The sequence below is a fragment of the Coenobita brevimanus genome, chromosome 100, assembly GCF_032717465.1.
Source record: "Coenobita brevimanus isolate Jiangsu-jjx chromosome 100, ASM3271746v2, whole genome shotgun sequence".
Classification (NCBI taxonomy): domain Eukaryota; kingdom Metazoa; phylum Arthropoda; class Malacostraca; order Decapoda; family Coenobitidae; genus Coenobita; species Coenobita brevimanus.
Window position 1 is genome coordinate 59,008,845 of NC_137053.1, and position 25,714 is coordinate 59,034,558.

The 25,714-nt window shown below is 42.3% G+C and overlaps 1 protein-coding gene across 1 annotated transcript in view; it reads left to right on the plus strand.

Annotated features, from left to right (window-relative positions):
- Positions 1-24,292, plus strand: part of LOC145414667 (uncharacterized) — a 118,163-nt gene extending 93,871 nt beyond the window's left edge. Inside the window, exons 4-5 of the mRNA XM_080284186.1 lie at positions 1,299-1,497; positions 23,500-24,292. Coding sequence (XP_080140312.1) covers positions 1,299-1,497; positions 23,500-23,693 — 393 coding nt within the window. The 3' untranslated portion in view covers positions 23,694-24,292. The remainder of the gene's footprint in view (positions 1-1,298; positions 1,498-23,499) is intronic.
- Positions 24,293-25,714: the final 1,422 nt, after the last annotated feature.

Sequence of the window (25,714 nt, forward strand, 5' to 3'; positions counted from 1 at the left end):
GCAGCACGGGGGGGAAGTGGTGGTGTAGGTGGAGGGGAAGGGGTAGGAGAAGGTTGTGGTGGAGGTAAGGGTTGGGGTGGATTAGGATGGAGTGGAATGGGAGGGGTTGGGGGATTGAATGGTGTAGGAAGGATCGGTGGTTTTGGATGAGGAGGTGTGGAGGAAGTAGGAGTAGGGTTGGTGGGGGGGTTAGTGGGTGGGGGGAAGGAGCATAGGGAGCAGGTACAGGTGTTTGTGTAATGTTTTCTGGATACAAGTGTTGTGCAGATGTAATGGGTCCAGTTCTTGCAGGAATTGCAATGAACTGAACCCTTTGTCTGTTGGCTCGACGTGATAGGTTTTGAGCATGTTAGACATATGTACTTGTTGGTGGGTCCTGGATTGCTCTCGGCTTGATTTTGGCCCTTGGTTTAACTCCCTGTCCATTAGAATGCATCAGCTATACCACAGCCAACCTTAATATGGGAATTCATTTTGAAGAAACATGGCTTCATATGTTTTGATGTTCATGATAATCTCCATGCAATATATTTAGAGTGAAGTCAAGTTCTAGGGTAGTCACTGCTCCAGGTGATTTAGTGGTAGAATACAGTACACTAGTGAGAGTTAGAGCCTCATCTCATTTGCATGGACTCATATCTTTAAGAGAGAATGTATGTTTTCAGTAATGTACACCGAAGCTATTCAGGGTGGTTGATCTCCCTTTAAATGTTGTAAACATAGGTACCTAACCTTGAGCATATAACCCCCCTCTTCTTTTTTTTTTGTGCTGGTGGTAAGGGGGGATACATGTTTTTAATAATAATGTTTGAAAGGATGTGGCATATTGAGGGGAACTGAGTTTGTAAGGCATAGTTGACAGTTGTAAAATGGTTATCATTTTGGTAGCTGTCTTACATACAGTATACTGAAAATATTGTTTTTTGAGAAAGCAGTTATACTTTGTGGCACTTGTATTACTATATTCATTATATCTGCATAGAATGAACAGGCTAAATTATTTTGTACCCCTTTTATTTTCATGCTTTCTCTGCATTGTCTCAGATTTTTAATCACCAGTTATTGATTGAGGTAAAATTGGATGATGTGCAGTACTGCAATGTCTGGTGTGTGGCTGTGTTACTTTGTATAATCAGTTTCATAGTGCTTTTCTTTTCATTTTTATGGGATATCATCATATTTTGATTGAAACTATTTTCTCGGCAGAATAACATACAGCAGCATACTATACAGTACTGTCAATGTGTAAAACCTAGTAGATTCCATAAATAACCCCCTTTCCCCTTCTGTCTTCACAGCCTAGTCCTACCAAGGAGGATGTATTAAAAGAGGAGTGGCTGAAGAACTGTCCTGTAATGAAAGACCCACCCTCAGTGGGACAGTACATTGCAGTCAAGCGGCTTGTTGTGGAGGATGCTTACTGTCCTGTATATTCTGACTACCTTCAAGCTCGAGTAGTTAAGGTGGAAGGTACAAAGGTGCATCTCAGCTTTATAGGTAAGTGTAAAAATTATAGGCTGCTAAGTTTTTATAATTCTTTGTATGCTTGTTAAACTTTGACCATACATATATAATGCAGTCATGACTCACTGTATGATAGGGTTACATCAAGTGAAAACCTGTCGCATAACAATTTATCATACAATGAGGATGATATAACATGGGTTCAGTGGGGATAACGAGGGTGCTCTTGACCATGACCATGACCCCCTCCCCCCCTCCCCACACACACCACCTGACATGTCCTAGGCCAGTCTGAGTGGTTGTGAAGGGTTCCTCCCCAAGGCTGGGGGACAGCTGGAGGGCCAGGACAATCACTCCATGTCCTCAGGAGAAGGTGAAGAGAGATGAGGAGAACAGTGCAGTGAGGGCAAGGAAGACTGATGCAATGAGGTCATGGGAGAGCGATTCGATGAGGCCAAGGGAGAGCAATGCAGTGAGACCAAGGGAGAACAATGCGATGATGCCAGTGGAGAAGGATGTGATGAGACCAGTGGAGAGCATTGCAGTGAGGGCGAGAGAGTGAGTGGCGTGTGGGTGTGCCAGGTGGCAATGAAAAGATAGACAAAATGTAGGCAGGGGATGCAAGACATTACATTTACACACCAATCATTCATGACCTTGGCTCTTCATCAGTGCTGCTGTCAGGGAAGAAAGGGGTGAAGATGGTCTGCCATGCTGCCTGTTTCTTAGTTGCCAGGAGCTTCTTGCGCACCCTCAAATGTTGTTCAATGCAATGCATTGACACGTCACTCCCCTGGCTCAGGTCCTGGTCCCGGATGAATGCAGTTTCCTTGTTCATTATCGCAAGGAACTCCCTTGAGGTTTTTATATCGAGAACACAAAGGTGCCTGTCCTCGCTGCCATCTTTGGCATTTTTCTCTGCACCTGCCACCCGTTCCTTAGTTCAGTGAGCTTCTCTGGGAACAGCTGCTCATTGTGGCAATCAAGAACCTCATGCACATCTTCCTTATTTACCTCCACTAATCCTGCCTCATGCAAGAGATTGAGGATGTCTCGATGGATGTTCTTCACTGCTGGGAACTGCATGAAAGAGTTCACACTCTCCAGTCATACTTTGCGCCTGATGGCATTCATTGTTCTTAGCTACACCTCCCTCCATGCTGTCATCATGTTGTCAGTGGTGTTCTTGGTGATGTAATTTTTCCAGAACTGCCACACTGCATCGCTTGCCCCAGAATTACTTGCCATCATCATCTACTTCATGGTGTGGTGGAGGTAGTAGGCCTTGAATGTTGCATTGATGCCCAGATCCATGGGCTGGAGCAATGATAGTATGTTGGGGGATAATTACACCACTTTGATAATATCCACCTAGTCCTCCATGCCCTCAGGCGTAGGACTTGGTCAACCAGCAGGAGTATGCAGTTGGCAAGGTTGCTCAGCCTGACATAATCATGCAGGTGGGGGGGGGGGCGGCAGGTATCCTGCCAATATACTAGCGGCAGAGTGCAGAGGTCAGCCACGTCCTGGGGTTACTCTTCCAAATAACCTCAAGGTTCTTCACAAGCCCTGTCAGTGCACAGGGGTTCTTCCAATGGTAATCAGGAATGGTATGAGCTTCAGGTCTCCCTCAGTATTCCCACGAAGGAAGAGGGTGAAGCGGTCCTTGGCTGCCTCAAACCGTGGTGCACATCGTTCTTCCATGCTGATGTTTTCCAGAATATCAGTTTCTAAAAGAGGCCTGTCTCATCTAAGTTAATGACTGGTTTTGGAGAGTATCCCCCTTCCTCTGTAATTGCCTTCAGTTTCGCAAGGAATTTCTCAGCTGCCACGTGGTCTGATGTAGTAGCCTCGTCATGCATGGTCACATATTTAAAGCCAGCACGAGCCTTAAGCCACTCAAATCAACCCATGCCAACCTTGAAATCCTCTTTGGCGTCCATACCATGCTTATCACTGAGGTCCTTCCACAGATTGAGAGCCCTAGTGCAAATAAAAGTTTGGTGAATGAGCTCCTTTGCTCAGTTCATTTCATTAACCCACAGAGCTAGGAGACGCTTCAGCTCTTCCTGATCTGGTTAGTCATTTAGCAGTCAGGAAAGGCATATTCTGTGACACCACAATTTCATCATCTGATTTCTTTATTAATGTCGAGACCATGGACTGGGACAGCTTTAGGGCATCAACAGTCTTACTTGGTCTCTGCCCCTCCTTATGTCACTTAACAATGTCTAATTTCACATTAAGGGAAAGGCTACACCTTGCCCTGTTAGTCTTGCCCTAAGCAGTAGCAGTAGTACCATGCTTCCCACTGGGGTTAGTACCAGACGTGATTCCCCATGAGTTCCACTTATTTCACACACTACACATTCTCTCTTGACTGACTATTACATGCACCACTGTTTGTAGCATACATGCACCTTTACTCGACGATAGCATTGGTGTTATGATGGCCTTACAGAAGCAAGAAGGTTGGGTAGCTTGGAGAATGCAAGGGAGATGTTCATAGACGTTGGGCATGTGAGTGAGTGGATGAGCGAGACGGGGTCTTCAGAGGGTTGGAGTAGTGGCTGCCACCTGCACAGAGACCCAAGATGGGGGTTCTGCAGGTGTAAGGACTGGGTGGGCATGTTGGCTCAAACAGGTGACTGTCAGCTTGTGTGCAACACCTGGAGATTTTTGGAGGCAGCTGTCTCAGTTATCATGTTAATGAATTTGCAATAATTTTTGAAAACTATTCTCTGAAAAAAGGTCTACCCCATATTGATGTAGTGATTCATCACACAACAGACTGACGTGTAATGAGACTGTATGTTGTTCTGTAGTATTCAAGATACAGATGTGTACAGGTAACCCATATTATTCAGTCACGCCTCCTCAAACTTGAGTCATTGCAGTAGGAATAGTCAAACCTCCTCAGACATGAGCCATTGCAGTGAGAATATCATGGTTACACGATTGCATATACGTGACTTTTATACACTTCAGTAGGATTTTTTATGTATTCATGTTTTCAGTTGCCCAGTGCCAGTTGGCTTAGGTTCCCACCTCTCAGTTGTATACAGCATTTCTCTGAAGACCCTGTTTAAAATCATATTTACAAGATTTCATATTTATGACTTTAGAACTTTCCATTTAAGTATTCATGCTCTGAATTGCCTGGTGCCACTGATTGCATAGATTTCCACCACTCAGTTGTTAACATGATATCTCTGAATGCCCATTTCTTTAGTCTTCCCTAACTGGTGAATTAACATTGTTATCCATCTATCTCTGTTCATATGAGTATGAAGTTCCCCATAATTCTAGGAATGTTTTGCAGTATTATAGCTAAATATACCACCAATTTATTTTTAGCAAAAATTCTTTTTCTTTTGATATATCAGACCATTAAAAAGCCATGACATGGCATCTGTCAGTGTATGGTGTGTTCTGTAGAGCACTGTGCCCACCCCTTGAGGTTTGTAGTGAAATATTGATAAAGAATTCAAACAAATTTATTGGAGAGGCAAGTTTCCGTTACAGCTAACTAGTATGATAGACCATAATATTTGCCACAATTTTTTGCTCTAATATAAATTGTAATTTTATTTTGAGCATTATAAGCTTAAATATTAAACAGTGGAGCCTCGTTATGCAACAGGGTTGCATCAAGTAAAGACCTATTGCATAATGAATTACAGTAATCTCTCACTTATCCAGACGACCATTACCCAGACCATTTATTATCCATACACTGTGATCTGGTTGTATTAAACCATTAATTGAACATTGTTTCCCACTATCCTGATGAAATTCTGGTGTCTGTTTGGAAATTATGGTCGTATGACGAAAAATCTCCTGGCCGGGCAGGAATAGCCCTGCAGCACCCTCACCCCCCATCTGGCTAGTAGTTCATCCAATGTCTGCTAGAGATCCTCCTCCCTCACCCTCAGTTCCCGTGTGTCGTCTCTTCAGTGAGCAGCTCTTCCCAGACAGTTGTTATGGCGGCGCATATTGTAGCTTTCATGGTGGTTCCCTACCTGCTTCAGGTCTTCCTATTCCTTGCATGCCTTTTCCTAGGGTGTGTGATGATGGCCCCTCCACCAGGGAAAAGGAAGAGGGTACTGTTGACTCTGGAGAAGAAGCGTGAGATCCTGAGTAACATTGATGTGGGATGGTCCACTTCCCGCATCCTTAAGGAGTACAACCCAGCCCGCTCAACCCTACACGATGTCAGGAAAGCATACGACAGACTCACCCAGTACATGGCAGTCTTTGGCCAGAAGAACAGACCCAGTACCAAACGGAAGGCCATGAGTTTGCCCCGGCATGCTGAAGTCGACCATTCAACATTGATCTGGCACCGGCAACAACAGGCTGCAGGTGTGCTAGTGGGAGGCACCAAGTTGATGGCTGCTGCTGAGAAGTTTGCCCACCTTCACAATGTCCCAGACATCAAGGCATCTGAAGGTTGGCTGTTCAGGTTCAAGCTTCGACATGGTCTTGCCAGTCAGAAGCCCATGGTGAATCTTTGGATGCAAGTGAGGGGGGAGTGGAGGAATTTTGTCAGAATTTGTTAGGCTTGACTGAGAAGGAGGGTCTCGCTCTTAGTCTTTAATGCTGATGAATCTGGCCTCTTTTACCGCTCATTACTCTCCAATACCCTGGTAGATGAAAAGGAGAAGCAAGTGCCTGGCCACAAGTTGTCTAAGTGTGTATCAGTTTTGTGCTGTGCCAATGCTAATGGGTTGCACTGGCTGAGACCTGTTGTTGTTGGGCATGCAAAACAGCTCCGTTGCCTTCAAAGGCTAATGGATGTTCTTCCTGTTGTATAGTACCATTCTGTGAAGGCCCAGTTTACCTCCAAGATCTTCACAGATAGGTTCCACAGGCACTTCATGAAGGAAGTCATCCATTATCAAACAGAAGAACTTTGTATCCCTTGTGACCAGGTGAAGGCTTCTCTGGACAGTGCCCCCATGCATCCCTCCGAGAAAGAATTGGTTGCAGATGACGATCGCATTAGGTGCATAGTTTTGCCACCCAACTCCACTGCTCTGATTCATCCATTGGACCAGGGTGTTATCGTGGCCATGGCGAGGCTGTACCGGCAGAAGTTCCTGGATGAGGTGATGGTTGTTCTCAAGGACGAGGATGAGCTGAGTCGGGCTGGACACGCGAGAGCAGAGGACACTGGAGAACCTGCGGTGCTACAACCTCAAGTCAGCTGTGAGCAAGTGGACAAGTGCATGGAAGGAAGTCTCTGAAAACCCTCGAGTGGTTGATCTCGTCTCCTTCAGGGACACGAGACCAGTCACGACTTTCTGGGCTTTGACATGGACGACTTCCACTCCCTTCTTTGTACTGCAGGCGAGGTTGTGCATGTTGATGACGTGGGGGAGTGGTTAGACAACGATGAGAGTGATCACAGCTACCAAAAGTTATCAGACTTTGAGATTGCCACTTCTGTTGCTGCTGCCTGGCCAGAAGAGAGTGACGAGGACGACGTGGATGACCCAGACAAGTATAGCACTCCAGCCATCCCCCGCCTGAACACATTTCAGGCTCACCTTGAGCAGGTGCTTGAGTATGCAGAGCACCTGGAATGTGACAGAGAGATGTTGCCTTTTCATCTTGTAGAGGATCTGTGTTCTGTACAGTAGAGTGTCATCCGACGCCTGAATTGTTGCCCCTGTCGCCAGTCCAAGATCGACTCCTTTTTCAGGCCTCTGACCCCTGCCCTGTCCACCTCTGCTCTGCCACCTCCACAGCAACTAACCACGCCTTCAATGACAGAGCCTAAACCTATCACATCGTTAACCATCTTGTCTCCCCTGGACATGAGTTTGTGGCTGTCTTCAGAGTCACCTGAAGTAGGCAGTCCATCACCACATCCCACAGCTGCTCCTCTGGGCCAACTGCTGGAGATCCTGCTGGACTCTGACACAAACTAAGCTCTCAGGCAACACCACTAGACCATGTGTGATTTACTGTGTAGTGCAACAGCTTCACCAGCCACAGTACAACAGTTAGGGTCAAGGAGGTAGTGTGTTAGTCAGCACTATGCCTAGCGAGGAATAATTGTGAGTGTTTATGTTGATCTTATTCTAGCTTATTGTACTGTACCATGATGTTATTCTATTTTACCATAATTTTATTCCATTTTACCATTACATTTTGTGTGCCCACTGCCATTTTCTTGTGTAGCCAGTTTTATTCTAGCTGACTGCACTGTTCCTTGATTTTATTCTAGTATACTGTACTGCAATATGATTTTATTCTGTTTTACCATGATTTTATTTTATTCTACCATTATATTTTGTGTGCCCACTGCCTTTTTCTTGTGTAGTCAGTTTTATTCTAGCTGACTGTACTGTTCCTTGATTTTATTCTACGTTACTGTACTGCACCGTGATTTTATTCCAGTTTACCATGTTTTGATTTGATTCTGGTATTATGTTGTGTTTGCCCACACCCTTTTTCTTGCATAGCTGGTTTTATTCTAGCTGACTGTACTGTTCCTTGATTTTATTCTAGCTTACTGTACTGTACCATGAATTTATTCAGTTTTACCATGATTTTATTCCATTCTACCATTATGGTTTGTGTGGCAGCTGCATTTTTCTTGTGTAGCAGTTTTATTTATTTATTTTTTATTTTTTCATGTTTTCATGTCACTGCAGGGTATGGCCCTGCAGTGGTGGTTGCTTGTCTGTTGACCCCTAAAGACCGCAATTGTTTCAGGCAGGGTACCTCCCACAACTGCAGTTCGGGGGTGTTTTGGCGACTTTCACCAAGGGCAAATCAATTATGTTCTGGCTAAAGAGGAAGAATTTACACACCTGACAATGCAATCCGTACCCCCGTAGGCCTAATGGTTACCGCACATTCGCAGGTCAAAGTTCAAAAACAGTTTATGATTGTTACCCCACGAACACATGAAAATTTTTATAACTACACATTTTTCTTATTGAAACAGGTCATTTAAAATTGTTTTGTCACACCAACCATGAAAACAGGTGTATGTAGGTGTTGGGAGATTACTAGGCTGTGGGGAGATAAAGTAGGCTGTGGAGAGTAGGCCTATAGGTACAGGGGTTGGAAATAACCAGCTTTTTGCATGAAAAGAAAGCATTTCAGTGTGTTCTGTAACATCTACCATGAAAACAGGTGTTTATGTAGGTGTAGGGAGATAACTAGTGTGGGGAGTAGGCCTACGAGGCCTTGGTGGTACTTGGGGAGAAAAATTTCAGAAACAACCAAATTTCCTTGTGGAAACCCTTCATTTCAATGGGATTTGTCATACCAGCCATAAAAACAGGTGTGTATGTAGGTGTGGGGAGATAAAACAGGTGTGGGGAGTAGCCCTACAAGACCTCATAATCATTCCAAGACTAACCATCCATCCATCCATCATCTAATCCTACGTTGCCCCATGAGGAGCATAGGAGCCCGGGGCTAGGCAAGTTGGTCCTGGCATTTAAGATGAGAGTGACCAGCCTCACTCATCCCTGAGTGGCATTACGTGAGCAATAAACCCCAACCATCTCTTGGATATAAACCTTCACCGGCTCAATCCGATTGGAGCACCGTTATTACCCACTAAACCTCCAGGCGCCTAAATTTGGTTATATGGTTACCACCCAGCGTAGTAAATGGTTTCCTGGTGTACAGGAAACCATTTGGCTTGTCACTCAGTGTAGAGTCACCCATAGGCAGAAGGAAGAGGAAAGAATGAAGGAAAGAAAGACACAAGAGGGAGTGCAGAGTCACCCGCAGGCAGAAGAAAGAGGAAAGAATGAAGGAAAGAAAGACAGAAGAGGATGGATGGAAAGAAGGATGGAGATGAAAGGGCAGACACCCGAGAGCAGCACAACATCAAGTGAGTGGATGGTGAGTGCCCCCACCTACACATATAAATGTTTATAACCATCAAGGACATCAGTATAAAGTTGAATAATGCTATAGATGCATGCATAAGAAAGGGGGAAAAAAAAAAAGCAATAATTTGTTTCCAATTTCTTTTTATACTATCCTAACTTATCATTATACATTTATCACACTTACCCGGTACCATTACAATTATCAGATTATCATTACGCTTCATCACAGTTATCATTACAATTTCGGCAACAACCAATTTCTTTTGTGGAAACTCTCCATTTCAATGGAATTTATCACACCAGCCATGAAAACAGGTGTGTTTGTAGGTGTAGGGAGATGAAACATGTGCGAGTAGTAGCCTAACAAGGCGTTGTGTGTTTGTAACTTAACGTTGAGGAGAAAATAGATGTATACAAAATTTGGAATGAAAGTAATAATTATAAGCACCTTGAAACTATTGGGTTGAAAAGAATTAGCACAAAAATTATGCAGTGCACTGAATCATGAGTTAATTGTTATGTGTAGTGACTCCCCAACTAACAAACTAACTAACAAACAGGCAGATAAGTTGACCACGAAGGGCTGGTGGTTGTGTTTACCCAGAGTAAATGTTTGCTCGGAGACAGAGACTAATCATAGGTACTAATCTGGGCAGGTAGAGAGAAGGGGAAAAAAAAAGAAAAAAAGATGCGTTGTATGTAGTACAACATATAGCATTCTTCAACTACGTATGTATGGAAACTGGTAGGTATGACGTGAGAAATGAACAGAGTGAGGTGTATTTATATGTAAATTTAGGAAGAAGTAGAAATAATATGAAACAGGTACGTACATCAGGCCTGATAACTCTCGGGAGTCTGTAGGGGGTTGGAAGGGTATTGAGGGACAAGGCGGGAGGGATGGGGTGGGGTTTAGGGGGGGGGGGATGAGGCTAGCAGGGAGGGAGGAGGGGCAAGAGAGGGTGGGAAGGGACACAGGCAGTGGTGGGAGGAGAGATGCAGGTGTGTGGAGGGGTGGGAGAGTGATGGGGGACAAGGAGGGAGTGGAGTAGAGGGTGGCATGGAACTAGAGAGGAAGGGTGCCCCCCCACTGCCCGGGTTGGTCCGATACCCCCTCACGCCACATCAGGGGCGAGTTCTCATTGGCCTGAAGCCATGTACGTCATAATCGGCGTGGAGCAAGTGCTCCGCAGTTTTTTACAGGCCCCGCTAAGTTGATGTGATTAGGCATTTTAGCATAAAACTCAAATCACATCAATTGATGCGATTAGGACTTTAGGGGTTAATGGGTCTGCTTGGCCATGGTAATTGCTTGGCCGTGGTTTATAGGTCTGCTCGACCAGATAGAATAGTGTTAAACATCAGGAACAAATGTTATACAATATAATGTGGTGGCCTTTTACACTGGCTTTCAAAGTTAGGTTATGTACTAGTGGGGGCCAGGGGAGAAGTTCGTTATCCAGACGGAGCCATTACCCAGACATGCCTTTGGCTTTATTATGTTGGATAATCGAGGGATTATTGTATCACAAAGCAGAGTCAATATAACATGGATTCAGTGGGGTTAGGGAGGGTTACCATGACCACAAAGCCTAAAATGACCTAAAAAACCTCTCCCACCCACCCCCACCCCACCCCCAGGATGGGGGACAGTTGGAGGGCCTGGATGACCGTTGCACAAAAAAGATATGGTATCACTTTCACTTAATATCACACACTGCACTGTTTGTCGAGTACTTACACTGTTATTTGGCTATAGCAATGGTGTTTCAGTGGCCTTTCATGCACAAAATAAAACAAAAGGCAACGATCACAGCCAAAATAAACACTGGGCAGGCATCTTGGTTCAGGCAGCTGTGTAGAGGCCCAAGAAGGAGATGAAGGTTATGTAAGGGTTACACAATTTCCAGGCCACAAGTTTCAATATTTTACACACCAAAAATTATCACCTCACTTGATATTGCAGACTGCACTGTTTGTTAAGCACATGCACTGTTATTTGGTGATAACAGTCATGTTTCAGTGGCCGTTCATGCACAAAATAAGAGGGAACGATCACAGCCAGTGTAAACACTGGGCGACCATTTTAGCTTGCGTGCGTCACTGCATCCATACGAGATTCTCGGATGCAGCCATCGAAAATATTGTTGTAGCAAATGTGTGATTAATTTTTTACATTGTATCAAGACAGGATATATCTTTAATTGTCGCTCTAGCAATTCTCACGTAACGAGGCATCTTATAATGAGGCTGCACTATTAATACATAACCTGATCTCAGTGAATCTAGTTCATCTTGCCATTACAGTGGTAAGTATTCTGTGCTGACACAACACCACTAGCCTTGCTATTTCACAGTCTTATTTCCTTTTAATTCATGGCACCTGATCATGGTGAGTCAAGTTAGTCATGCTGTTACCATGGTAAGTATCCACACACAATCAAAAGAAAAAGCATTAGAGTTGTATTTTGTGGGAAATAAATGCAATATCTCAACCTCCCCAAGTTGTTAGTGCTGTACTGTCTCCCCTTGGTATATGATGGGGTTATGCACAGTACACCCTTGATATAACGAACTGCAGTAAACTTAATTATCTGTTGTCGCAATATCCGATGCTGCTGGCTTGGCTCCATTAAAGCAGTATCCGGTGCCGAAACGGAACATAACCAGCAGTTCTATGCAATATCTGGTGTCGAGGTGTATCATCCAGCTCAAGAACAGTAACCAGCCGGCACTGTATTACTGTATTGTATCTTTACTATATTGTATTTTATATTTTCATCTTTTACTCATGGGAAGGTTTTTAGGGTAGAGGATCGATTCTGAATTTTGAGCCAATGGGCGGTACTATGCAATATCAAGTGTTTTGTGTTGTTTGGCATAGAGCTTGGCTGAATTACAGTGAGTAATTGAGAGTTTACCGTAATTGGTACCAGACCCTTGATGTTAAGCCGAACACCATGCTGTTTGGTAATTTCCAAGGGGTCATGGCTTTTACTGAACAAAGATCGTTAAATATAGAGCATCGTTCGGCTGTACAGTTGCACACAGTAACATTCAGCTAGGTCTGAATGCCTCTTTTTCTCATTAAATGCTCTATTTATGGCTCCTGTCACGATGCTGGTCACCCAGAGACTGATATGGCATTCTGTGGGATGTGGAGGAGTGTGTGTGTGTGTGTGTGTGTGTGTGTGTGTGTGTGTAGGGATGCCACTCTGGTTGGTGTTTCCCACGCATCCATTCATTTCCATCCATCCATCATCCAGTCCTATGTTGCCCCATGAGGAGCATAGGAAGCTGGGGCTAGGCAAGTTGGTCCTGACATTTTAGATGAGAGTGACCAGCCTCACTTATCCCTGAGTGGCATTACGTGAGCAATAAACACCAACCACTCCTTGGATATAAACCTGCACAGACTCAATCTGACTGGAGCACCTTAATTACCCACTAAACCTCCAGGTGCCATAATTTGGTTATATGGTTACCACCCAGTGTAGTAAGTGGTTTCCTGGTGTAGAGGAAACCATTTGGCATACCAAACTAAATTCATTAAATGAACATAATGTTCAGCCAGCTCAAGGTCGTTGTTAAAATTGAAATTAGATAAAACGGTTTGGTACATCAAGGTTAACTGTAAAGCAGAAACCCATTGCTTAACCATTTATTGTATACCGAGGTCGAGAAAACGTGGATTCAGTGGGGATAGGGAAGGGGCCAAGGACGATGTAAACTAAAATCTCAAAAAAAGTACCCCTTTTGGGTTGCCCACAGCACCCTTAGTAGCACCACACTTTCCACTTGGGTAGCTTCCTTGCCAGATGTGATTTCCAAGTTACAAGCTTCAGTATTTCACACACAAGAAGTTGTCACTCCATTTATTATCACTAATTGCATGATTTGGTACACATTTGCACTGTTATTTACCAGTAGCAGTGGTATTTTAATGGCCATATACTAACAAAACAAAACAAATGGGGGAAAATCACAGCGAATATAAATACTGGGTGCCCATCGTTGCTCAGATGTCTGCCTGTTGGCATGCACGGGAGGCACCATTAATGCAGGGGATTTTTTTACGCAGGCACCACAGTTACCACGTAAGCAAATTTCGCCATCGTTATCACAAAACTGGATTTAACTTTTAGTTCATTGGTCTGTTGATTTATCACATACCAAACAAACACATAATGAGATCTGACTATTTACAGTTCTCGAATGTGCAGTGAATGTGATTGTATGTGGTGATGTGCAGAGGAGGAATCCCACACCAGGAAATGCGACATTGGCAAAAAGTGATGAATATTGTGATGTGGATGAGGAATGGAAAGGCTGCAGGGTTTATGCAAAGAGGATGAAATGCAGTGGAGAGTGGAATGAAGTGTTTGTTAATTATATGTCAGAAAGCTTGGATGAGTGTAGGGTGGAAAAAGGTAATTGAAATAAGTGCAAAAATTATTATGGTAAAAGTTTGTTGGATGTTGCAGCAACTTGGAGGAAAGCTATATGAAAAAATTATCCATGAGAAAAGAATGTATCAGAAAGCCTGGTGAATGACAGCAGGATGGCTTTAGAGTGGTAGGGGATGTGTCAATCAATTATTTGCAGTGAGACAGTGGAGAAGGCTTTTGAAAATAAGTATATTTTTGGCATTTTGGGATATGAAAAATCATAAAACAAGGTTATCAGATAGGAATTTTGGAAGGTTTTGCACATGTATGTTGTGGATGCAAAGCTGTACATATTGTATCATGTTTATAAAGGCTTCGTCATGCTTGCATGCTTTGGCCTTGGTTACCTAGTGGCACCTCTCCATGCTGCCACTCTCTGGCAGCCTCCCTGTTCAGTCCCCATATCCCAGGTCATACTTTTATGACTTTGTCCCAGGTAATTTTTGGTCTGCCTCTCACAACCCTACCCCCAACAGTCATACTTCTAACCTTACCGTAATAATTTTAATAATGTTAGTGAAGCCTGTGTAAGAGTAATTGAGTGTGTGAGTGAGTGATTTAATATCAGTGCTGAAATGAGGCCATGCTGCACTAAGTAAATCTTCCCCGGAATTTTCCACTGATTTCATCCATTGAAATAAGCCCTATGCCCTATTCTTATACCAAATAATATATACAAAAAAGAAATAAGGTAAGTGATAGTGCCATACACCTGGAATTGGCTAATCACCTGACAACACCTCAGGTGCACTCCTTTGCTAATTTTCGTTGTTTATTTCCCCTTGAAATATGCCGTATAATCTATTCTTGTAATAAAAATACATATAAGAAAGGAAGGGAGAAGCCTAAGTGATATTTACATTCACCTGGAACTACCTAATTTATTATGTATTGTCTAGATTTCCTGCCAATCATTTCATAGCGTATATATTAGCAGCTGTCACCACGCTGACATTGGCAGCATTGCACTCCCCCTAGGCCACCACAGTATTCAGTTTACTGTCGTCTTTCAAGGTGAAACCACGTCGGATTCGTGCCTGTCCAATTCTGCTGCTTTTTAGCCTCATACAAAGGGCCCTGTGACCTCTACCCCTACTATACCTTGTGTGGAAAGGGGTAAAGGGCTAAGTGACTGCTGTGGAACGTGAACTGGCTAATTTATCAATGAAAATGATGGACAGTGACTAGGATCTTTCTGGTGACTAAAACAGTGTAAGTGGAAATGTAAATAATGTGTAAACAGCAAGTGAAAGCAATGAATGTAAATATAAGTGAACAGTGGAAAATAGTTTTATAAGTTACTGCAAGTGACAGTGCATAACAGTGTAATAAAATAGAAATGTAAATAATGTAAATAAAATAGAGAATGTAAATAGAAATGTAAATGAGTAGTAATATAAGAATATGAGTATATATACTACGAGTAATGAAAGTGAACGTTTCACTCTAGCATGTATGAATACTATGAGTTATGAAAGTGGAAGTGAAAGTGACAGATTTGCTCTCAACGCCAGTATACAGGACGAGAAAGTGAATGCTACGTATTTTACTGAAAGAGAAATTGAATGCCTACAGTGACAATAAACTGCTATTACTGAAGGAAACTTATGGATAAAGACTGCAGATATATATAAGTGTTATATAGTAATAGAAATATAAAGTGTGAGTGTTTTTATGAATAATAAATGACAGAACACCAGCGGCGAACGAGCGCAAGTGGGAAGGTCATACGTGCTCGTAATTTTCATTTTGCTTTCACAGTTTTTTTTTTTTTTTTTTTTTTTTTTTTTTTTTTTTTTTTTTTTGTATGGATTCCAAACTATTTGAAAATCATAGAATAGTGTTTCTAGTGATAATATCAGGCTGTGGTAATCATATTACGGGTTGTCAGGAAGTGTAAAGTGGAGACTTCGTTACCCAACTTCAGAGGACTCCACAAGTCCTACGGTACTCGACGAAGGCTCAACAAACATCCCAGGAAAAAGCTGAAGGTATGTGCCATATGCATATTTAATTTTTATATTCTAGGACAAATAACTGATTTTTGGCAAATATTTTTAGAGAGAGTGTCAGAATGCGAATATGCCCATGGGACATGCAAGTCAAGCCAAAACAACCCCGCGGTTTAGGGGTTAAGCAATTTTGATCTGATTTCAACCAAACTTTATGGGAGAGTTTGGGGTAAAGCTAGAATAAAGGGGTTTTATGAGAATTGATGAAGGTCAAGGTTGCAAGACTGGGTGATAGTTTGGCTTGTAGATTAGTTGATGGGTGCGGAGGTTTTGCACTTGAGTTTTTATTATTCCTATTCCTATTATTATTATTATTATTATTGTTATTATAATCCATCCATCCATCCATCATCCAATCCTACATTGCCCCATGAGGAGCTTAGGAGCCTGGGGCTAGGCAGTTGGTACTGACATTTAAGATGAGAGTGACCAGCCTCACTCATCCCTGAGTGGCATTACTTGAGCAGTAAACCCCAACCACCCCTTGGATATAAACCTTCACCGGTTCAATCCGACTGGAGTGCAATAATTACTCACTAAACCACCAGGCGCCATAATTTGGTTATACGGTTACCACCCATTGTAGTAAATGGTTTCCTGGTGTACAGGAAACCATTTGGCTTGTCACTCACTGTAGTCACCCACAGACAGAAGGAAGAGGAAAGAAGGAAGGAAGAAAGATGGAAGAGGGAGTGTAAAGTCACCCACAGACAGAAGGATGAGGAAAGACTGAAGGAAAGAAAGACAGGAGAGGATAGAAGGATGGAGGAGAGGAATAATTATTAATATTAATATTATTAATAATAACACATTTGTGGTAGGTGGTGGTGACCATCATCCACTCACTTGATGTAGTGCTGCATACTTCTTCCAGCACCTTTATCATTATTTTTTTGTGTCTGCCCTCCTCTCTTCCTGTTTCTCCCATCTTTCCTGTCACTTTTTATTACTCTTCTTACCTTTTCAGATGGCTTTACATTGAGTGACAAGCCTAATGGTTTCCTGTAAGCCAGGAAACCATTGCCAGCACTGGGCGATAACCATATAACCAAGCCACACATGTTCTCTACATGTCAGCAAGTGGGGTGGTGGAGGGTTAGTGTCCCTCCCCATAAAACAGCTACATATAGCTCAAAGGCAAACGACAACCCCCTACAGGATTATGGTGTCTGGCTGTAGATTTTTTTTTTTTTTTTTTAATGCAAGGAAGAAAGAACCAAAGGCCAGGAGCCCACAAACCATTCCTTCCAAGAAAGAAAAAAAAAAACAATACAAAAGAGAGCCAAATTCAAGATCCGTTCATTTTGAGATACCACACACTGCATTTGAAAGACTGGAGATCATAATTAGCAGGAAATACAGACAGAGGGAGACAGTTCCAGAGGTGACCTGTTGCATAAATGAAGGACTGGGAGTAATGGTTAACACTTGCATTAGACAGTTGGACAGAAAGGGATGAGAGTTTGTTGCTAGACGGATGCTATACACCTGTCCTAGAGATGGAGGGATGCAAGCAGACAGTTCAGAGGAGCAGTGACCATTAAAGTAGCAACAGAAAAGAGAGAAAGATGCAAAGAGACAGAGGCTGAAGGGAGCCAGTAAGGGAAGGAGAGTTAATGAGACAACAAGCCTTTGACTCTGTCCTATTGAGAAGAGCTGTACGTGGGGAGCCTCCCCACACATGAGAGTTGTACACTACACGGGCGAATAAAACCTGTGTATAAAGTCAACAACTGTGCAGGGGTAAAGTAAGCACAGAGTTGGCTTAGCACACCCAATCTCTTGGAAGTAGATTTTACTAGAGATGCAATATGATCTTTCCAAGATAAGTCCAAAGTGAATGAAACCCCAAGCATGTTCAAGGATGATGCAGTATTGAGCTGGAAATTATTAAATGTTAGCAGGTACTCCTGTGGAAGATTGTGTTGGGTTGATAGGTGTAAAAACTGAGTTTTTGATGCATTAATAACAAGATTATTTTTACCCCAGTCAGAGACATCAGCCAAGTCAGACATTAGGTGTGCCATAGCCTCATCCCTTGTTTGTCGAAGTAACTGCTGAGATAAACGTTGCAAGAACCAAATGGAAAGTTGAAGGGTGGAATCATCAGGGTACGAGTGGATAGGGTTAGATGTACAGCTGAGAAGGTCATTGATGAATAAAAGGAAGAGACTTGGTGATAGGACAGAGTCCCGAGGAACACCACTGTTGATAGATCTAGGAGAAGAATGATGGCCGTCTGCAACATCGGCTATGGAATGACCAGAAAGGAAGCAATAGATGAAGGCACAGATAGAAGTATAGAAACTGTAAGAGGGCAGTTTGGAAATTAAAGATTTATGCCAGACTCGATCAAAAGCCTTTGAGATGTCTAGTGCAATGGCAAAGCTTTCGCCAGAGTCCTGAAAGGAGGATGACCAGGTGTCTGAAAGGTAGGTGAGAAGATTGCCAGTGGAGTGTCCCTGACGTAATCCATACTGACTATCAGAAAGAAGGTTGTGATAGGAAAGGTGCATTAAAATTTTTTTGTTAAGAATAGACTCAAAAACTTTTAAGACACGGGATGTTAAAGCAATTGGACGATAGTTAGAATGTTGGGAATGGTCACCCTTCTTTGGGACTGGCTGAATGAGAGCAAACTTCCTGCAGGAGGGAAAGGTACAAGCTGAAAGACAAAGGCGAAAGAGTTTACCTAGGCAGGGTTTAAGCACAGAAGCACAGTTCTTGAGGACAACAGGAGGGACTCCATCAGGCTCATATGCCTTGTTAGTATTGAGGCCAGTGATGGCAGAAAATACATCAGCTGAAAAAATTTTAATGTCAGCCATGAGGAAGTCAGAGGGAGGAAGTGATGGAGGAACAGCACCGGAATCGTCTAAGGTGGAATTGGAGGAGAAAGTCTGAGCGAAGAGATCTGCTTTATCAGTATAAGAAATATCTAGAGCCATCAGAGTAGAAAACAGGAGGGAAGGATGATGAGGTAAAGTTGTTAGAAAGATTTTTGGCAAGGTGCCAGAAGGAGTGGGAAGAATTCAAGTAGGAGAGTTGAGAACATTTAGTACAGATGAAATTTTTAGCAGAGCGAAGGACAGACTTAGCACGATTCTGGGCAGAAACATAAACAAGATGTGATTCAGGGGTGGGTTGGCTCTGATACCTTTTATAGGCCCTCTCCTTGTTGTGGACAGTATTAGAACAAGCGTGATTAAACCAAGGCTTTCTTGCATTAGTCAAAGGATAAGAGAAAGGAATGTATGCTTCCATGCTCGAGAGAATAACCTCCGTAATGCACAAAGCACACTCAGATTGCTCCTGGCCATAGAAGCAATAATCAATCCAGGGAGAATCAAAGTAGTACTGCCTGAGGGCCTCCCAATCTCTGGCTCCAAAGTGCCACAGTCGATGTTTCTTTGTCTATACTGGAGCAATAGGACAGGTTAAGGTAATAGGGTTGTGATCGGAGGAGCCCAACGGAAATGAAAGATTAACAGCCTAAGCAGAAGGATTAGTTGTAAGGAAGAGGTCAAGTATTTTGGAGCTCTCTTCAAGGCGGTCAGGGATATGGGTAGGGTGTGGTACAAGCTGCTCTAGGTCATTACGGATAGAAAAGATGGAGGCAAGTTCACCACGTGGATCAGTGAAAGGAGAGGAGAGCCAAAGGCATTGGTGAATATTGAAATCTCCCAGAATGGAGATTTCAGAGAAAGGAGAAATGGATAGAATGTGTTCCATCATAGAAGTAAGATAGTCGAAGAATTTTTCATAGTCAGTAGAATTAGGAGATGAGTAAACAGCGCAGATATATTTAGTCAGAGAATGACAGGAAAGCCGAAGCCAGAGAGTAGGGAATTCAGAAGAATCAAGTTCAGGAACACAAGATGTTGCGTACATATACACAACAGCCACCTTTGGCTTTGAATTGAATACAGTATAGAGAAAGTAGGAGGAAACAGAAAAGGGTTTGCTGTCAGTTGCCTCAGACAGCTGAGTCTCTGTCAGAAAGAAAAGGTGAGGTTTAGAGGAGGAAAGGTGGTGTTCGACAGAGAGAAAGTTAGAGGAAAGGCCACAAATGTTGCAGAAATGAAGAAGAAGTGAGTCAGACAGTAGTTCCAGGCATCTTACTGAGTCGTCACCGGGAGAGGGGCAGATGGGGGCATTTGTGGACTCCGAGGCTAGATAGATAGAGATAGAATTCTATAGATAGATGGATGAACATTTTTTAATACTCTAGCCAGGAATTGAACCAGGGACTCATAGGTAGGAGCTAGGCACTGATATCACTGCACCATGGCCATGGTGTAGTGATGTCAGTGCCTGGCTCTGTCTAGGAGTCCTGAGTTAAGTTTCCGGTTAGAGCATTAAAACCTTTCCACATATGTACACACACATGATTGCACGTGTGCACGCTAGTGCGAGTGATGTATGTCACCCTTAAAGGTGCGTACTATGAGGAACCACTGTAATATACACTACTTCTTGGTTTCATAATTGCTGTACCTGGTACTTTTTTTTTTTTTTTTTATATATATATATAACACCAGAGGAAGGAAAAACAAATGAATAGAAAAATAATCCATACACCAGATCACTGGTGTCCTCCATTCATAAAATATCAGTAACAGTTGGACTTGAACAGCTGTAGGTTGAAGTTTGGAGGGAAACTTCTCTTGGGAAGCGAGTTCCAGAGAGATGCACATCGGGGAATGAAAGAATTCTGACAGGCAGAAGTTCTGCAATATGAGTGAGTGACATTCCAGTCATGAGCGCTACCAGGTGCCCATGTAGCACGAGGGAAGGCATGGAGAGGTAGCATAATGGACGCAACTTCATCTGAACATTTGCCATAAAAATATCTAAAATAATGCAAGGGAGGTAACATTACTTCTTACTTGTAGGGGAGATAGTTTATTTGTAATACCAGGGTTATTAATAATTCCAGCAGCTTTGTTCAGAAGTTTATCTAGTTGTTAGAGGCGACCCGCAGTCCTGACAGACCCAGGCTTGAATCCTGGCTGGGGTAGGGGACAGTTTAAGGATTTGAATTTCATAAAAAGCAGACTTTCCTGATCTACCAGATGACCCGCCGACATGTCGTAAAAATACCCCTGCTAATGCCAATACATCAGTCCTGTATGAGACAGCCCTAGCATGTATTCAGTATGGACGGTGGGTGTTAGCGCCGAAGTGGTGACATGTGGAGGTGTAGGAGGACAACTGGGTCTAGGGATAGGCTGCTGCCCTCGAGCTATTGCCCAGAATCACACACACACACACACACACACACACACACACACACAAAAACTCTCCACATCCATTTTACAAGGGTGAGCAATATTCAAGGTGAGAGTGCACATGACTCTCATAAATATTATCAGTGAAGAAGTTACGGACTTTGTAGAATAATCCAAGTTTCTTTGAGGCGGTTTTAGCCAGTGATCTGACATGAGAGGTCCAGCTTGAGGGCATTGTTGAGTGAGACACCGAAAATTTCAATACTTTTGGAGATGGGTATATTAGTAGCATTGAAAGTAATATACGAATCTGGAAATATCTGTACAGTATTAGTAAAATGTATATACTGTATTTGGTTTTACTAGCATTAAATGAAACAAGGTTGTTTTCTCCTCATTCACTGATCATAGATAAGTCATGATTTATGGTGATGGCTGTAATGAGTTGAGAGTTAGAGATATTTGACCTTGTAAATGGGTGTCTGAGTGTGAATGAACTATGAAGTGTTGAGTCATGTGCATATGAATGGATGGGATTGTGGGTAACAGATAAGAGATAATTAATATGAACCAGGAACAGGGTTGCTGCCAGAACTGATCCCTGTGGCACGCCAACGTTAACTGAGTGGAAATTGGAATATACATCATCTACTTTTATTTTTCTCTCACTGAGATATGAGGAAAGTAGAGGAGCAAGAGACATTAGTCCATAGCATGGGAGTTTGGACAGCAGGGAACGGTGCCACACTCTGTCGAAAGCTTTAGAAATATCAAGGGCTACTGCAGTAGTTTCTCCATGTAGGGCCATTGATTGATGGATGATATGAGTCAGGAGATTGGGTGTCAGTGGTGGATCTTTTGCGCCAATAACCATATTGTCTATCAGTAATTAAGTTTAGATTCAAGATGTTTCACTATGTGCTTCTTAATTAAAATTTCAAATAGTTTACCAAGAGAAGATGTCACAGCTATTGGTCTGTAATTAGATGGGTCAGAGGAACTTCCTTTCTTTATAATTGGGTGGATATTGGCTTCTTTCCATGAATTTGAGAATAAAGAAGTATGTATGCATAGTCTGAAAAATTTAGCCAGAACAGAGGCAAGTTCTGGAGAACACATTTTCGAATGATTGGAGGAATTCCATCTGGGCCTGGAGCTTTGTTGGTAGGTAAATTGTCTAGGATGGATTTTACGTATCATGTCTGTTTTAAGTGGAACAATTTCGGGATAGTCAAGTTCTAGTACTGGGACGGTCTGGCTGACTTCCACTATGGTAGAATTACTGGCAAAGATACTTGCTTTCCTATGTGGGTCATTATTAATGTTGTCATCTGAAGATTTTAGTGGGGGAATGGATGAAGACTTGTTAAAGTTATTATTGAAAGAATTGAGAGTTGACCAGAATATTCTATTGTCACTGTGGTTGTTAAGTAGTTTTGTTGCTTGATTTTGAAGAAAGTTTGATTTGGCGAGATTTATTACAGCTTTTGCATGGTTTCTATCAATTTTAAATTAAGAGAGTGATTCAGATGTTTTTTATTTTAAGTAAGAGTTATATGCTAATGACTTTTGGGCTGTTGCTCTGGCACAGTTGCTATCAAACCACTTTGGAGAGTTCGATCTTTTACTGAACTGTTGACTTGGTATGAAGAAATCCATACCAGCTAGTATTAAGTCGCAAATGTGGGACTGGGTAGAATTGGCATTACTAGAGAAGAAAGACTGCCATGGAATGTCAGCAAGATAATTTCTAAATCCATCCCAGTTTGCCCTGTCAAAGTGCCATCGGGTCACCCTGACAAGTTCAGAACGGAGAGGTTTGGGGGGCTAACTAATGAGGCTTTGATGAGATTGTGGTCAGAGGATCCAAGTGGTGACAGTACCTCTATCCTATATTGATTTGGATTATTTGTCAGGAATAAATCCAAATGATGGACATTATGGTCAGGATTATCTGGTATTCTGGTTGGTTGCTTTACCAGCTGCGTCAGATTAAACAATTATGCAAACAGCTCGTACTCTGGACCAGCATTGTCAGTCCTGGCGGAATGCAATAACATTCAACATTATGTATGTTAAAATCGCCCAAAATGGTAATTTTGGTGCTAAAGGTGAGGTTAAGGTTACTCAACTGTGTGGATATGGAGTCAAATACACTGGGTTCTGAAGAAGCATTGAGGGAGCAATAGCCTACTCAGATATATTTGGTAATACAGTATGTTGACAATTTAGTTTATACAGTGAGTTATCAGAACTGGTTGAAGTGAAGTTGTACTTAGAGACAGTCAGTGACAGTGAGGTGCTGGGACTTTTGTCAGCATTTAGACTAGTTAGTCTGATGATAGACATCCCCAGTCTTATATTACCAGTTTACATTCTCTCTTCTTAAATGAAGCAGTACAAACTAGTGTGTTGTGTGCTTCCCCAAACTCCATATTTTCTGGAATATGTAGTAACTTACATATTAATCTGTTATCAGATAAAAGCAAGACAAAGCAAAATTCTGGCAGAGGTGTGGAGGAAGTTGATTTGACATCAGAGGAGGCAGGCTTGGAGGAGGAGAGTGAAGGAGCAGCAGCAGCAGCAGTTGAAGAGTTAGACTGGAGAGATCTTGATGAGCCCAGACTCCTGTCGTCAACTCCCAAGACCTTGTGTACCATAGAGTCACTGTAGAGTAGTAAGAGGTTTAGTGAAGTCTAGCTCTTTTAGATATTCATCAGTTGTACTAATGTATGTTTACAGAGTATCTTTGAAGACTGCATTTTGTAAACATAGGCAAGGTACGGTACAGTGGATTTCCGTGTTTCTTACTCCGGCATACAATAATTCAAATACAGAATTAAATACACATTAAGCCATTGCTTTTGTTAGCAGTAAAAGTTCGATTAACTGACATCCAATGCATCGGCACATCTGTATAACCAGAATGCAAATTCGATCCGGTATGGGCTTGAAAATATTCTGGATACCAGTCCTGACCCAGTTCCTTCCACTTCTTCAGCTCCTGACCTTGTTCCTTCCACTTCTCCTTCTCCACTATCTGAATCCTCATCTCATAATCCTGATGATCCCCCTATAATTCTTGATTAGTTCTGTGCAGTACAGGATAAAGTAGTGTATGCAGCTAAGTTTTCAAAATTATTTTGGTCTAACATATGCAAAATTTTTCTTTAAATAATTTTTGGTAGTATTTGCTGGTTTGTGTTCAGTTCTGTACAATTGCTTTTGCTGTCTTTTTGTATTTTGGAGTGTACCTGTACCATATCTTACCTAACTATCTAATACTGAATAATGTATTTTATGAAATAAAGTCCCAAGTTTGGTCCTATTTCATTTGTTTGACCTCCCAGAAAATTTCTAAGAGTAACATTCGGTTATCTGGAAAATTCCATACCCGGAATGGAAGAATACCCATGCATTCCGGTTAATTGAACTTTTACTGTATATTGTTTGCCCAGTTCTTAATACCATAAAATATAATCTTTAGTGCGGAGGTATACTTAAAAATGAAGAAGGTGGGAAAAAAATAATGGCATGCTACATTTGACTTTGTGTCGTGCATCGTATAAACACAGTAAGTTCCCATTTTTCTGCCCTGATGAAAGTAGTCTGACAGTCCATGTCAGTGTTTTGAACCTTGTGACAAAATATATACCATTCCACTGTAATGTCACAAAATGCAGGTGTCTGTTACTCACCAGTGTATTTGTTTTTTTTTCTTCTTTTTCAAATCTCTCCCTCTGTCACCATTGCCTAATTATTTTTTAACAATGGCCAGGAAAGGCAAAACTCTGTATTTTTCAGGCAGAGGCATTCCTCAAATACCAGCAGTTCATCCATAATGGCCACCTTTTGCAGACATCTGTTTTTCACATATGTGCTGTTTACCAAACTCCTTTATTCACTGCCCACTGACTGCCTCTCACTCCAACCAGCCAAACACCCTTGCTCCTTGCTGTAAACCTACACCAAAACTTGTGTTTATATTTCTGCATCCTGGTGTTGCTTAGTGCCGTCTGATATTTTCTTATTCAACCCTGAACCTGGTTGCAGTGATGGTGATAATCTAATACAAAATTTTTACTGATAATGGTGAAGAAAAAATGCTCATTTTATTGGTGACCACCACATGCCATTATTGTCTTACACACATGTTGTACGTTTGTCACTGTTTCCCAATTATCTGTGCATTATACTTATGTATGATATCTCAAGCTGTAAAGTGAAAATAGGGAGGACTGTATGTGTATAATGGCAGCCCTCTGTCTTGGCAATTCACTCTGCCACCACCACCATCGACATGTCGAAAATCGTAACATATTGTCATACTTATGCTAATTATGATCATATAATACACTAGCTTGCTCCAAGTGACTGTCATGACAGAAGTGCGAGCAAGTGAACGACCATCTGTCAGCAGCTGTCCTCCAGTCTCTGGGAGGATAGTGGTTTTGACCTGATCTGTTACCCGTACTTTGTGACTGTTGATGGTACTGTAAAGGCCACCTAATCGGGACTCATTTTTTATCCAACAACTCATTTAATATGGACTGGCTAATCACTCCAGACTATGCCTGCATAATCTGGACTCTGCCAAAATTAAACGAGTAGATTCTGGGTGCGGTCTGACTCACCCTTGTTTGCAAACGTACAAAAAATACTTTGAAATTGCAAACCTGCAGGATAATGTTATA